This window comes from Lissotriton helveticus, chromosome 4_1 (genome assembly GCF_964261635.1).
Source record: "Lissotriton helveticus chromosome 4_1, aLisHel1.1, whole genome shotgun sequence".
Taxonomy (NCBI): Eukaryota; Metazoa; Chordata; class Amphibia; order Caudata; family Salamandridae; genus Lissotriton; species Lissotriton helveticus.
In genome coordinates, this window is record NC_136063.1 from 1,527,360,652 (window position 1) to 1,527,375,562 (window position 14,911).

At 45.7% G+C, this 14,911-nt stretch overlaps 1 protein-coding gene across 2 annotated transcripts in view; it reads left to right on the forward strand.

The window, feature by feature from the left end:
- The window catches only part of ANKRD12 (ankyrin repeat domain 12), a 358,273-nt gene that overhangs the window by 304,877 nt on the left and 38,485 nt on the right, over positions 1-14,911 (forward strand). For both annotated transcript variants that reach the window (XM_078688133.1, XM_078688134.1), the window contains one exon: positions 4,232-4,379. In XM_078688133.1, the coding sequence (XP_078544259.1) occupies positions 4,232-4,379 (148 nt within the window). The remainder of the gene's footprint in view (positions 1-4,231; positions 4,380-14,911) is intronic.

Here is a 14,911-nt window from a genome sequence, read left to right on the forward strand (position 1 = left end):
AGGGTTCATCTGGCGCAGGTATTGCAGTCCTTAGAATTGAGTGAAGAGCCTAAACATCAGAGGCACATCTCGTGGGAATCTGTCACAGACATCTGTTTTCAACAGTCCCTTAAAAGTTTGAATCTTGTCGTTTTAGGGACCTACATATGCAGATTGTGACCTTCACTCCTACCGGAAATCAGCGTGTATGTCTGGAACTGCCAGAATCATCAAGGGATCTCTCTGGTGGTACTCAGCCAGTAGCTCCTAGCAAATCATAAATTAAAGCTACACCCAGAGGTGGCGCAGGCATCTTCCAACAATGGAGATAACCCTGGCTCATTATCTTCGCCGCTGCTGAGAACGCGCATTGTTTGCAATTTTTCCCACTGGAGTTCCCAAGATAGCTGGTCCTCCCTCTCTCGTAGACACATGCAATCTATAGTGGTGCACGAACATCTGTATGCCTTTCCGCTGCTCCCTCTCCTGACCTGAGTTCTGAAGATCAGGAATTACAGGGCCAAAGTGATTCTTTTGGCGCTGGTGTGGGCCATGAGAATGTGACACCCTGAGCTTCTGTGCTTCAGAGGATCTTCTATTCCAACAGCAGGACATGTGCCTGCACCCTAGCCTACGCAACCCGCGCCTCCTTGCATTGAGGTTGAGCGGTGACAGTTAATCCCCTTTCATCTTCTTCACATGGTAGCTGATTTCATCTTAGCACCTAGGTGTTCTTCAACAAAGTCTGTGTATGCTGGACACTGAACAAGATTTTGGCTTGGCGCTGTGCCCATCAATTGGACCCAGTAGATGTTTTGTTGTTTACTTAGGTTTTAGCCCTGCAAGGTCATGCTTTGGGCACAGTTAAAGGTAACCTTTCAGCCCTTTCGGTCTTTTTACATTTGCTGTATGTTCCAACCGTCCTTAAGGAATCACATATTATGATTGCCCTCTGAAAGTTTTACAACATGTTTCCACCTAAGCTATTTGTGTTGCCACAGTGGGACATAAATCTGGTTCTCACATTTCTAATGTGTACCCCTTTTGAACATATGAACAGTTGTCCACTGTGTCTACTAACCCTTAGAAAGGGCTGCCTGGTTGCAATGATGTCTGCAATATGACTGAGTTAACTACTCCCGCCTCCCTGTACCTCCTTTTTCCCGGCAAAATGGGTTAAGATGTGAGCTGGGTTCCTACCAAAGGTGATGATGCCTTTTCATGTTAGACAAGCCATCACACTTCTGACATTCTTTGATCTGCTTTATTCCTGGAAAGTCAATAGGAAAAAAATCCTGGATAACTACCCAGGAAGAAACCGTGCACAGCCTCTTCACTCGTTGAGTGTATTCAAAATGTAATCTATCAAATGTTAACAAAGCTACGGCTTGATATCACATGTTATTAGAAACATTTACAAGCTGAACATTGTGTCTTTAAACAATTAACATCATGATACTAATCTCTTCAATAATTTCTTGACTTCATGTTTATTTCTTGTTCATGGAGATTGTTTAATTTTCACAAAATCCAAAACGTATGGCTTTAATTTGTCACTTCTATATATCCCAATGCATTTCAGGCTTCCAGTGTGCCCTTCGTCAGGGGATTCTACAAAACGGATTTATACAGCGTTATTACAAGGGAGAGCAGCGGGATGCTACAGGTTCATAATATCACGGTCAGGAAAGGTAGAAAGGTAGAAAATGAGCAAGAACAATGTTCATGACCTAAGTGCGGAATAAAGATGCCCAATTACCAAACCACATGGTGTTTTTGAAAATGGACGAATGGAATCTAAAGGTGCCTACACGCAAGTGCTTGCCAAAGATGTGAGATGAAATAAAGATAGGAGCATCTTTGGCAAGCACTTGCGTGTAGGCACCTTTAGATTCCATTTGTCCATTTTCACAAACACCATGTGGTTTGGTAATTGGGCATCTTTATTCCGCACTTAGGTCATGAACATTGTTCTTGCTCATTTTCTACCTTTTCCTGGCCGTGATATTATGAACCTGTAGCATCCCGCTGCTCTCCCTTGTAATAACGCGGTATAAATCCGTTTTGTAGATTCCCCTGACGAAGGGCACACTGGAAGCCCGAAATGCATTGGGATATGTAGAAGTGACAAATTAAAGCCATATGTTTTGGATTTTGTGAAAATGAAAAAATCTCCATGAACAAGAAATAAACATGAAGTCAAGAAATTATTGAAGAGATTCGTATCATGATGTTACTTGTTTTAAGACACAATGTTCAGCTTGTAAATGTTTCTAATAACATGTGATATCAAGCTGTAGCTTTGTTAACATTTGATAGATTACATTTTGAATACACTCAACGAGTGAAGAGGCAGTGCACGGTTTCTTCCTGGGTAGTTATCCAGGATTTTTTTCCTATTGACTTTAAGCATAAAGGTCTAGCAGGGCCTTTCTACCGTTCGCACGCCACATAGAGAACAGGATACTGTTGTTTAGATTTTTGAAAACTTTGTTTACATTGATAATTGAGTGCAATCGCGGCTGCATACACTTATGTTTGGACCCATAAAGGTTACTCACATTGATTGTACCAGAGAACATCAATCAATCAAGGATTTATAAAGCGCGGCAAATCGCCTGTAATGGTCTGAAGGCACTGTGGATTCTTACTACTTCCTGGTCATCGGTTCATTCGAACAGCCTGGTCTTGAGTTCTTTCCTGAATTGCCTAAGCAATGAGGCAGTCCTTAGGTGAACGGGAAGGTAATTCCAAGCTTTTGCTGCCAGGTGTGAGATGTAGCGTCCTCTGCTGTTGTTTCAATGGAATGGAGGGGTGGCTGCGAGTAGGAGGGAGGCGGTCAGTTGGTGGAAAGTCATGTGTTTGTTGATGTATGCTGATTCTTCGTTGTGCAGGGCTTCGTATGCATGGGTCAACATTTTGAACTGGCATTTCTTCTGTAATGGGAGCCAGTGTAGCTTCTTGAGGTAGGGTGTGATGTAAGTCTGTCTGGGGAGGTTGAGGATGAGTCTAGTGGATGATAATCTCTTTGTGAGATTCTCTGGGGCAAAGAAGGACAAAGCCATAAAGAAATGGGCCATCTCTCAATATATAGTCCTCTGTATTAAGATCCACAATACGTTGGCTACGAAGCAACCTCAAGAAGGCCTAAGGGCCCACTTCATGAGGGCCAAGGCTGCTTCCATTGCATTGGCACATGGTGTGCCAGCCCAGGATATTTGTCAGGCACCTACGTGAGCATCACGTTCATGCAGCACTACTGCCTTGACAGCCAGGTCAGTGATGGCCATTTTGCTCTCTGTCCTCCAGGACGTTTTAGTTTGAGTCATTCCACAGACTCATCGCCTTGGAAGGTACTGCTTTGGAATCTGTTCACAAGGTGAGGAATCTGAGATTAGAAGTATCTATTAGAAGACAATGTTATTTTGGTAACACTCTTTCAGGTGGATGCTCAATATAACCGTATATTACTCATCGTCCACCCGCCCTCATTCTGTGGTATGGTCTCATCCATCTAAAAAGATCCCAATCCAAAAATCTGCACTCTGGCACATTCAATTAGCCGATGGGCTCCGTGTCTGAGAGAGCTGAAGAGTTCCTGAAAGAAGCAGGCTTAATTGTGCATGTGGTGCTCCATTCGCCATCTTTGGAATGGAATGGCATTGACACAGAATAGCAGAGCGCCACTTATCGACATGCAGGAGAACTATTTTTGAGTTTTCCGTACCCAGTCTGGCACTTTGGGAAAATTCTCAAGTGGAGGAATCTGTGGTTGGATAGAGTATGCACCAAAGTTAAATAACTTGTTCTGTTGTCATGCATCTTCACCTACATGGTAGATTTTTATAATCCTCAGTGTTTGAGCATTATGTACCTCACTGAAATGTGGTCCAGTGGGACTGCCAGTAGCAAAGAGCAAATAAAGCATTTGATTCATAGCGTTTTGTTGTATGTTAGTGTTATGTAAGAGTATGACCTTCACTAATGTCAGAATTTTATAGACTTGTTTTTTCCACCTCTTATTGAAGATGGTATTCAGGTTCTTTGTTTTCATTTGACTTTTTCTTTATGGTTAACTCTTTCTCTGTTAGCAATAGCTCTAATTAACTTTCTCATACTATGACAAAAAAAGTTTAACTCTGACAAATAATGCAATAAAAAGAGTGCTGTATTCTCTAGTAAATAAATTCTGTTTAGCTAATAAATAAAAAAATAAATACAGAGCGGAGTTCAATAGTGATTTATTTTTCAGATTGTCAAGTTGCTTCTACGACATGGTGGTAATGCATTTCAGGCTAATAAGCAAGGACTCCGCCCTGTCGATGTAGCCAAGACAGAAGAACTAGAACACTTACTTAAAAGGGAAGTGCCTATTTCTGATGATGATGAGAGCTATACTGGTCAGTGTTTTTGTTTTTAAAATCAATTTTTGTAAAATTAAGTGTTTTTGTTAGTTACATGTTTGCATAATTGTATTTGATTTTTAATACTCTTTTATTAACCGATATGATCTTCCTTGCAGTTAAAACGTTACAAAGCAATGATATTAAATAAGACACTTGTGATTGTTAATAAATGTCTCAAATACAAAATCGTCCAACAACTAGTGATGAAGGGAATGCCATGAAACAATTTCTTCAAAAATGAAAAGTTGTATTTTCTACTCCACCCAAGCATCAGTCCTTTAGAAATGAACTATGTCTAATGATGACTCTCCAACTACTTTATTCTATTGGTACAAGCTTAGGAAATCCTTTCCCGCCCATTCTGTGAGATGTTTTAGCTTTGTTTTAATGATTTAAGTTTGTCATCCATTTTTAATGTGTGGCAGTGTTCCTAGTTTCTTTGCCTTTTGCTGATTTTAGTGCTTGGGCAGAGTGCTGTCTGCGATTGAGTCTGCCCTTGGCCTATGCAAGGATTAAGTCATTTGTAGGGTGAGACTTTACCCTGAGGTGTAATGCTTTTGTGTAGGTCGAGCAGATCTTGAAAACATGTGATCTAACTTATTTAATTGTTGACTGTTTGGTGGATATCTCTATCGTAATGGGTACAGCGATATACTGTTCTTGCTGTGCTCTTACCCCGTTTTTGCTGTGGCTATGGTGGTCTGATGTTTTCTTTAGTCTCAACAGATTGCTGTCCAACTACCTTCCAGGGGTGCATGCCGGAATCTTTACAATGCAGTGTTTGTTAATCTTCTAATTCTGATCTGGAGTGTTTGGTGCTTGGCTTGGGTCCTATAGCTGCAGTGATTTCTGAACTTTTATAACCCTACCTTGTTGTTTCCATATCTGTTTCATACTTGCCTCCTGTCCATAAATAAACCTTTAATTGTTGTACTTCTGCTTAACTTGGGAAGCTCATCAATTGAATCAAATTAGTAAGTGTCAAGGTCTTTTTTGAGATCCATCATAGATATTGATTTTCCTTGTTAACCCGTTAAAAGCGGCGTAAAATCCGCCGCTGTGCGGGTGTCTTCTTGTGTGGGCGGGGCCGCGGCGGCCAACGGGACGTGCGCAGCACTACGGAGGTAGTGCTCGTGACGGCCGTTGGCCAACAAGCAGCGAACAGGTTAAAGTAAAGAAAAGTCTAGATTCTGTTAAAAACACAGAGAATACATTGTGTTTTACTCTAGCTTTCTTCCTAACAGAAGTTAACAAAGCTAACCAGCTGTACAGAATTTGTTTCCCAGTAACCCATGTACTACTTTGCAGTAGTAAAATACAAATGATGAAACCATGCCACATGGAAAGCGCAATCAAGAAACCACATCCCTATCCATAGCTGTATGACCTATTTCCTTACACTACTCCACAAAGTGTGCTGACCACCCTGTACTCTGAGAATGCAGAATTAAGTGATCTCTGGTCCCGCGCTTTAACCAAGCTTGGATATCTTGTGAGCTTGCTTTTTACATCCATTCAAGGGAGAAAGCACCTTATGCCTTACGCAATCCAAGTTTGGTCTTAAAAAAAACATTTTCAGCAAAACAATTAAAGTACATTGGACCAAGTGTATTTAAAATGAAAGACACTTGCAAAACAAGGTGTTTTGCTGCATGGCAGTTCAGCACAGAACCTCGGTTCTGGCCAAGCCCTGCATCTAGTGCCTACTGTGCAAGGACAACACTCCAGGCAAAGTATGACCGGTGCATGTGTGAGTAAAATGTAAACTCTCACACCTGGGTGCATGGTGTACCAAGTCTTCCACCTCATCTCACCTCCTTACAGACTGGTCAGTATAAAAATAGTTTAGTATTAAAATATTATTATGAAAATTTACAATGTATTTCATTTGAAATAATATAGCATTTTTAAAATATCATTGATATGTGTATAAATGTGTGTGTGTGTGTATAGAATATACCTTGGAAATAATATGCTTCCAATGTAATAACCTTTTAATAACCATGATGTAAAGGTACTCCTGATAAAATGACCATGATGTAATGACTCCCTATGTAAACCCCTGCAAAATAACTGATATTCCTTACTAAAAATGACTTGAAATCATGCTTGATGGAATTAAAGAGTTAAAACCGTCCTTTACTGGCAATTTGGGCACACTAAGACAAAATCCTAAACAACCAACATGAAGAGAGACATACAATCTACGGATCATCATCTTGAAGCAGCGAAGAATCTACTAAAAATGAGCAAGCTTAAGACCAAAAAAAACCTCAGTATGTAGACAAAACTCCTAATCAGCAAGTTTGAAGACCTGGAAAACGGGTCAAGAAGGAAAAATATAAGAATTTGAAACCTCAAGGAAGAATTTGAAGGAACAGAAATGTTTATAACTCTAGCGAAGATCTTCAGAAGTGCATTAAAAGAAAGAACAGGCTTCTGGATTTTTATTATACAAACTCATATAGTGGGAATGAGACCAAATGATGCCAAAAGATCAGCCAAGAGGCAATGTGGCTGAAGTACCGGAAGCCTATTTGGTGCAGTGCAATGTGATGTAGAGACAGAAAGGGGGGTGGCTGAGACGATCGGTACAAGATAGCTGAATTAAATGCTTTCTCACCGGAGAGCAGAAGACACCTTATGTCCAGTGACTATCATGTATGTGAGTTTAAGGATGCCATCCTGAAACACCTGGAGCAACCACAGCTGCTCAGGCATTGCGGTTGCTCGACGCTGTAGCTTACCGTTGGCTGTTGTCGCAGGCTGTCATTGCTATAGCATGCAGTACCGGTCTTGCGTTCCTGGTAGTCACTGTTGATAAAAAGAACAGGTTGCCCCCTGCTTGCGCTTGTCACTGGCAGCAGAGTCTTGGCGGAAACTGGCCCATTTGCAGTCACAAGGAGCCCATATGTCAGTATTCTTCAGGAGGAGTACACTCTAATGCCAGCTGATTTTCTAGAAACTGGGGGCACCTCATGCGGATCAGAAACTCTCTCTAGCAGAGGCCAGCAGCAGGGTTTAGGCAGGTCCAGTTGCAGCACAACAAAGTAGACTGCCAATTCCGCAAATGGCCCCAGAAGGTAGACGGCGGGCCCGCGCCATGCCCTCTTAAGCATCCTCTGATCCTGTGGAGGCCGAGGTAGGGCTGGGCCTACTTGCCACTGCCGGGGGGACACCTCATGTGCTGTGGGCCGGCAGCTAGCCTGCTTGTGATCACCGCGCGCAACGGAGGCGAGCTGCGGTGTACGAGAGAAGAGACTGGCCCGGTCCCCGAGGATGAAGCTGAGGTGAAGTGGGAGATGCTGGAGGTGGCTCCATTACTGCCGGGGGAGGGACGAGACCTCCGACGTGGACTCCGGGCGAGGCAGTGAGAGCGAGCAGAACTAAAGGAAGCAGATGAGGCTAAGCGTGATGCGTATTGCACCAGAGGGCCCAAAAAGAAGCAGTATTCAGAAAACTCCCCTTACACACGTGGGTGTTCGACATCAACACCCTATCGGTGAAGGCCTCTCTCAGCTGCACCCTTCGAGCCCGCATTGGCTGAGTCTCAGCCTTGGAATGGTGTTTTAGCGCTTTAGCCACTGGCATCTACGACAACTTCAACGAAGATAATCAACACACTGAACGCTCACCAACCACCCCGACACCATGAAGCCAACGATTGACAACTGGACAGCCCTCACCACCGAAGACGATCAACTCAATCCACTCCGGGGCCCTCACGGACCCTTGCCCCCACCACGTTCTCAACAGAGCCACCAACACCATCGCACCATGCTCTGCTACACCATCAACCGCTCCCTGGCAACCGCATCGTTTCCCAATGCCAGGAAACACGCCGAGATCAAACCCCTTCTCAAGAAACCCTCGGCGGACCCCACCAACCTCGAAAACTACAGACCCATCTCCCTGCTCCCCTTCCCAGCGAAGGTCATCGAGAAAGCCATCAACAGCCAACTTGCCACATTAATCGAAGAGCACAGCATCCTCGACTCCTCCCAATCCTGCTTCAGAAAAAAACCACAGCACGGAAACTGCCCTCGCCGTAACAGACGACATCCACACCCTACTGGAAAAAGGAGAAACCGCAGCCCTCATCCTCCTTGACCTCTCAGCTGCGTTCGACACAGTCTCTCACCGCACCCTAATACACAGACTCCACGACGCAGGGATTCTAGACAAGGCCCTCGACTGGATCCGCTCCTTCCTCTCCGACATAATGGAGTGTGTCAGATTCCCCCCTTTACTCTCGGACCCTACACCAACCACCTGCGGAGTCCCCCAGGGGTCATCACTCAGCCCTACGCTCTTCAACATCTACATAGCTCCACTCGCCCCCATCGTCAGAACCTACAGACTCAACATTGTGTCATACGCAGACGACACCCAACTCATCCTCTCCCTATCCAATTAACCCAACACTGCCAGACACAATTTTCGAGAAGGCATGGAAGCCGTCGCCAAATGGATGAAAAACAGCTGTCTTCAACTAAACACCAACACAATAGAAGTATTCATCATGGACCCACACCCCCACGGACCAGGCACGCAACCTGGGAATCATCCTGGACTCTGAACTCTAAATGGACCGCCAGATGAACGCCGTCTCATCCTCCTGCTTCCACGCCCTCCGCTTCCAACGCAAGACCTTCTAATGGATCCCCCTCGAACACAGAAAGATAGTCACTCACGCCCTGGTCACCAGCAGACTTGACTACGACAACACACTCTACGCCGGAATAAACAAAAACCTCACACGCAAGCTACAGAACATCCAGAACGCCGCGGCAAGACTGGTCCTCAACCTGCCAAGACACTGCCACATCTCCCAGCATCTGTGCACACTCCCCTGGCTCCCCATCAAAGCTAGAGTCACCTTCAAGATGCTCACCCACGCTCACAAGGCCCTCCACCACACCGGACCAGCATACCTGAACAGCCGACTCAAATTCCACGCACCCCAAAGTGGTCCCCTGGTCCCCCGCACCAGAAAGACTAGATCAGGCGGCCGCTCCTTCTACTTCCTCGCGGCCAGAGCCTGGAACGCCCCCCCTCTCCACCTCAGACAGACAACATCTCCCCCCATTTTCACAAGAAACCTCAAAAACTAGCTCTTCGACAGACCCCCCTCTTGTTGGACTGGAACCTGCGAAACCCCCCCTACCCCAACGCCTTGAGACCCTCACGGGTGAGTAGTAGCACTTCATAAACGCGTGATTGATTGATTGATTGAGGACAGAGGGTATTTGGCCCTCAACGCCACAGAGTTGCAACTGCCTGCACGGCACTGGTCTACACTAACCCTATCTGCTCTGTAGTGCTGGGGCTGAGAGATCGTTCAGAGCGGGAATCGTTGGCTGTGTCTGTTTTGCAGTAGGGGGGGCCCCATGTATGAGCTTATATTTGGCACATTGCTGGTGAAGAACCCAAGAGAGTAAGACCGGTGACGGGTCCTGGAAGCAGGTAGATTGACAACTGTAGATGCCCGGAGGCCATGACCTCCGTTCATTCTGGCCCGGCTACGTACACAACCCCCCTATACTCCGCAAAGTGGACACTTCCTACATAAGAGAACCTACCTGCCTTGATAATCATGGGTAAAGCGGATAAGCTGTAAACCAAAGTACAATTCGGAACCCGTAAGTCCCCCAAACAGCAGGACCAGGAGGGGCAATCTGCGGATTCAGGGCCTGAGACAGTGGAGACCGCGGCAGACCCAGACCTGAAACAAATACTCTCAGCTATGCAAAGAGGTTTAGCCAAAATAGATGGCAAGATAGACGTGCTGACATTCCGTATGGACCGGATGGCAGAGCGAATAGACAAGCATACAGAAAGACTAGACACGGTGGAGCAAAGGGTCTCCACAGTGGAAGATACAGTGCAGGCTGATATGGAACGTACTAAGAGAGCAGACAAACACATCCGAGCACTACAGCTTAAAACAGAAAACTTAGAATCCAAATCCAGGAGAAACAACATTCGAATTGTAGGAGTGGCGGAGACCTCCAACATAGACAATATGGAGAAATTCATTGAAACCCTCCTCTACACTGTGCTATGTAGAGATACTTTCTCTGAAATTTTCATAGTGGAGCGAGCGCATAGGTCCCTGGCGCCATGCTTGATACCAGTTTCTAACTTTTGCACGCCTGTTAAAATACAGGGCCTGAGATGCAGCACTCCGTAGGGTGCGTGAATTAAAATCTCTCCAATACAAAGGCACAGAAATCTCCCTACACTCGGACTTTACGCAACAAGTCCAGGATGCCCAACGCCTCTTTCAAGCAGTCAAGAGACAGCTTCGAGTTCTTCAGCTGGAATATAGCATGTTATACCCCTCCAAGCTGTGTGTGCTTAGCAGATGGGAAAACCCATTATTTCACAGACCCAAAACAAGTGCACATTTCAGCAAGCAACGAGGAAATGCAGGAAAGCAACTAAACTCCCGAAACTCAGAGCTACTGTGAAAGAGGCACACCAGGATGAGGAGTAACAGTGATTCGCTAAGTGCATGAAAACCGCGCGCCCTCTACATAAGCTGTTGCGTGGTATACAGCCAGAGACTATCTAGACACAATGACTGTGTCTGGAGAACAGTTTGCAGGATACGACATTTGGCACCACCCATGAGAAGGACTTAGAAAAAAGCGCCAGATTCATGGTAAGATCTTTCCCAGTTCAATATCTGGATCTAGTTCCGGACTGGGGGAGGGTGTGGAGGAGATGAGCCCTCGGGACACTGAGCTCACTCTTGTATACTAAACGCCCTTTATGTGAGTGTGGGCCTATAGCTGTGTTCTGATCTGGGAGCCTTTAGAGATTTGGACATATGAATGTTAACTGTACAAGTGTTGATGACAATATTCGAGAATGGCCAGTAAGGAGTCTGGGGTCGAGCGACATCCACCCCTAAGTGTTCTGCACAAATATCAAGTGGGGGTTGTTATAAGTTTTGAGATGGACTTGCAGGGTTGGGAGAGGGATGGGGGGCAAAGTTCAGCCAAGCAGGGTTTTTTTTGCTAATGGTGTGGGAGGCACAGATATCGGGGAACTTCTTTGGTTAATGTTAATGAAAAAGCATGAATCCTTTGCTGAGTTGAGTGCGACTTGCACTCATGTTAAAAGATATTACATAATGCAATATGGGGCATGACATAGAGACCCAACAACATAGTAAACAGATACGATTCCTCACATGAAACATTGGGGGACTCAACGATCAACGCAAAGTAATTGCGTACTTCAAGATGCACTCAGTACAGGTAGTGATTCTACCTGAGACACACCTGGCAGATAACAGTGACACACTATCCACACAGCGGCTTAGAGGCCAGTGGTGCACTGCAGGATTTATGTCCCATGCGTGGGGAGTGTAGATATGGGTAGACTGTAGATCCAAAATACGGCTGCCAATGGTGGCCTCAGACCCGGGGGTGGGGGGGCCAGATTATTCATATTATGATGCAGCAAAGTGACATGGGAGGTGATTTTGGTAGGAGTACACGGCCCAAATTTCAATGACCCACATTTTTACGAGGCACTGGGAACACGCTTGGCACGCTGGAGCACTCTACCCTAGATCTGGGGAGGGGACTTTAACTGCATTTTAGACCCACTGTTAGATCACTCAAAAGGGTCTCCTAGATTGCCATCTGCCGCGGCCCTAGCAATTGGGGATATGTTAGACACACAGGACCTTGTAGATATCTGGAGGCAGCAGAACCATAAGGGCAATGGATACATGCATAACTCAGCAGCGCACAATGTACACACCAGCATTGACTACTGGTTAGTATCTAGAGCTTTAGCATCTCAAGTTAAGAAATGCGAACCACTTCCACACACCTACTCAGACCATTCGCCGACAGTGCTTGACCTTGAACTGAGAGGGCAGAGAGAAACTCCATTCACATGGAGATTCCCCCCATATTCACTACAAGACCAAGTGTTTAGATCTAAGCTAGCGACCGCAACCAAAGAATTCTTTGCACATAATATAGGATCAGTGGACCGCTTTACCATTGTGTGGGAGTTGTTTAAGGTCTACATCAGAGGTATAGCGATGGCTAAACATTCCGGAGTCCTCCGCTCTATTAGGAGTAGACTGTACACTTGAAAAGAAGCTGATAGCCCTAGAAATAAGGCACAAAGATACAGATGACCAGCGGGTGTTAGGCGAACTCAAAGCCAGGATCACTGACTTTCAGGACACAACTGATAGCGAAGTGCTGCACGTAAGCCACAGCGCACGTCTATGGGGAAGGGGAGAGACCGGGGCTACCTTAGTAGCACTCATGCACTGGAGACAAGAGCTGGTGGGTGCTATAACAGTGACAGATGATCAAAGCAAGGTGGTGTACGATGAGGGTAGTATAGCGGGGAGATTTCACCAATATTACTCTAATCTTTACACAACCAAAATCACCCCGAATGAGGAGGCAACAACAGACTTTTTAGAACACATCGCCATGACCTGGCTCACTAACGAGCATAGAGAGCATCTGATGCCCCTATTAAGTGCAGGCAAAATAAAGCAGGCATTAGCAGGGATGCAATCGGGTAAGGCCCTGGGGCTTTTCAAGATCTCCTTATACCACACCTGATCACACTCTTTGAGGAAATGGCAACAGCTGGAATCATTCCCCCCACTATGCGCGAAGCAATGATTGTAATTATACTGAAGCCAGGCAAAGACCCAAAGGAGTGCTCTTTGTATAGGCCACTGTCCCTTCTAAATGTGGATACCAATTATACGTCAAGATTGTGGCCAACAGACTCTCCTATACTACCTGGAGTAATAAGACAGGAACAGTCTGAGTTTGTCCAGGGTCGAAGCATTACTACCAGCCTCCGCACTCTTTTTGCTCCAGTACCGCAGATCAACCCGGAGGTGAAGGCAGAGGCAGTTTTTCTGGATGCCAAAAAGGCCTTTAATTCGGTAGAATGGGCCTTTATGGGGCTGTACTCTAATAGATATTTTGTATAACGGCCCAATGGCAAGAGTACGTGTTGGGAACGCAGCATCAGCGGAACTACAAATAACAAGAGGCACTAGGCAGGTATGCCCCTTATCACCATTGCTGTGCGCCCTGACGGCCAAACCACTGGCAAGTGCTATACAAAAATATCATGACCATAGAGGAATTAGTTTCCCTAGATATAATCTCATTATATCTGCCTGTGCGGAAGATACACTAATATACATTCGAATTCGGAGACAAACCTTGCCCCAGTGCTCCGAGAGATGGAGCAGTACGGAACCCTATCTGGACTTTGAGTTAATTGGGGAAAATCCATAGTATTCCCTCTTACCTCAGCGACGCAACTGGCCCCACAAGGATATCCTTAAATTGGTCCACAGATTCGGTAAGATACCTTAGCATACAGACTCATATGGACGCAGCCGTAGTAATTAGAGACCACTACGGGAAAGCAATGCACTCTCTAGAAAAAGACACAGGTTGGTGGATAAAGCTCCCACTATCCTTAGCAGGGCGCTTAGCCATATTGAAAATGGTTGTCTTACCGAGATTTTATTCCTATTTCAGAACATTCCAATTCTGCTGACGAAAGCTTTTTTCACAACATTACGCTCTAACTTAATAAAGCTAGCATGTGCTGGGAAACTGCTGCGGCAAAATGGGAGATTCTCACGTTGCCATATGGTATGGGAAGGCTGGGTGCTCCGGATCTTGAAACGTATTATAGGGCTGCGCAGGGCTCCTTTGCACACTACTGGATACATTGACCCCCTGAGTTACCGCATCTCTAAATAGCGGGAACTGCCGCAGCACATAAAGTACTGCCCCAAAGGCTGTTTTCCCCACCAAAGAGACTCGATGGTTGCCTTGAAACTCTAAATACAACGGTGTTTGCCTGGTGGAGTTTACTAGAAAGGCAGACGGGATCACTTCCGTACTCCCCTTTGACTCCAATAGACTGGTACTCGTGGTTTGAATTAGGACAGGAGCGCGAGACAGCAGGGGTCTTAAAGACGCTGAAAGCCATAAAAATGGGGGACCTATTCCAGGAGGGTACAGTGAAAAGCTGGGAGATGATAGCGACTGATTTGGAGGCCCCAACGAGTATGACGCGCTTCCACTTCCGTATCCTCGGACAGGCGTTACGGGAAACTTTGGGAGAATATATGCTAGAACCCCTGGACATGCCCGCACTGACCACCACCTTAAAAGACAGTGAGCCCTTTAAACTTGTCACTAAACTATGCCTCTGCACAGGAAGCCCTCCGGCCGCTGATGACGAAAGCTAGACAAGAATGGCAACGAGAGCTAGGCAGAAACATTGATGACCAGAGTTAAAAATACTGTTGTGAAATTATTACAGGTGTGTCGCAAAATGGCAGACACAGGCCTATACAGTTTAAGTATCTCAATAGGATTTATTACACTCCAGAGAGACTATACAGATATGGACACCTTGGCACGGCAGAGTGCCAAAGATGTGCAGCCCCAACAGCTAACTTGACACATGTTGCCTGCCATTGTCCTGAGATCTCTGCC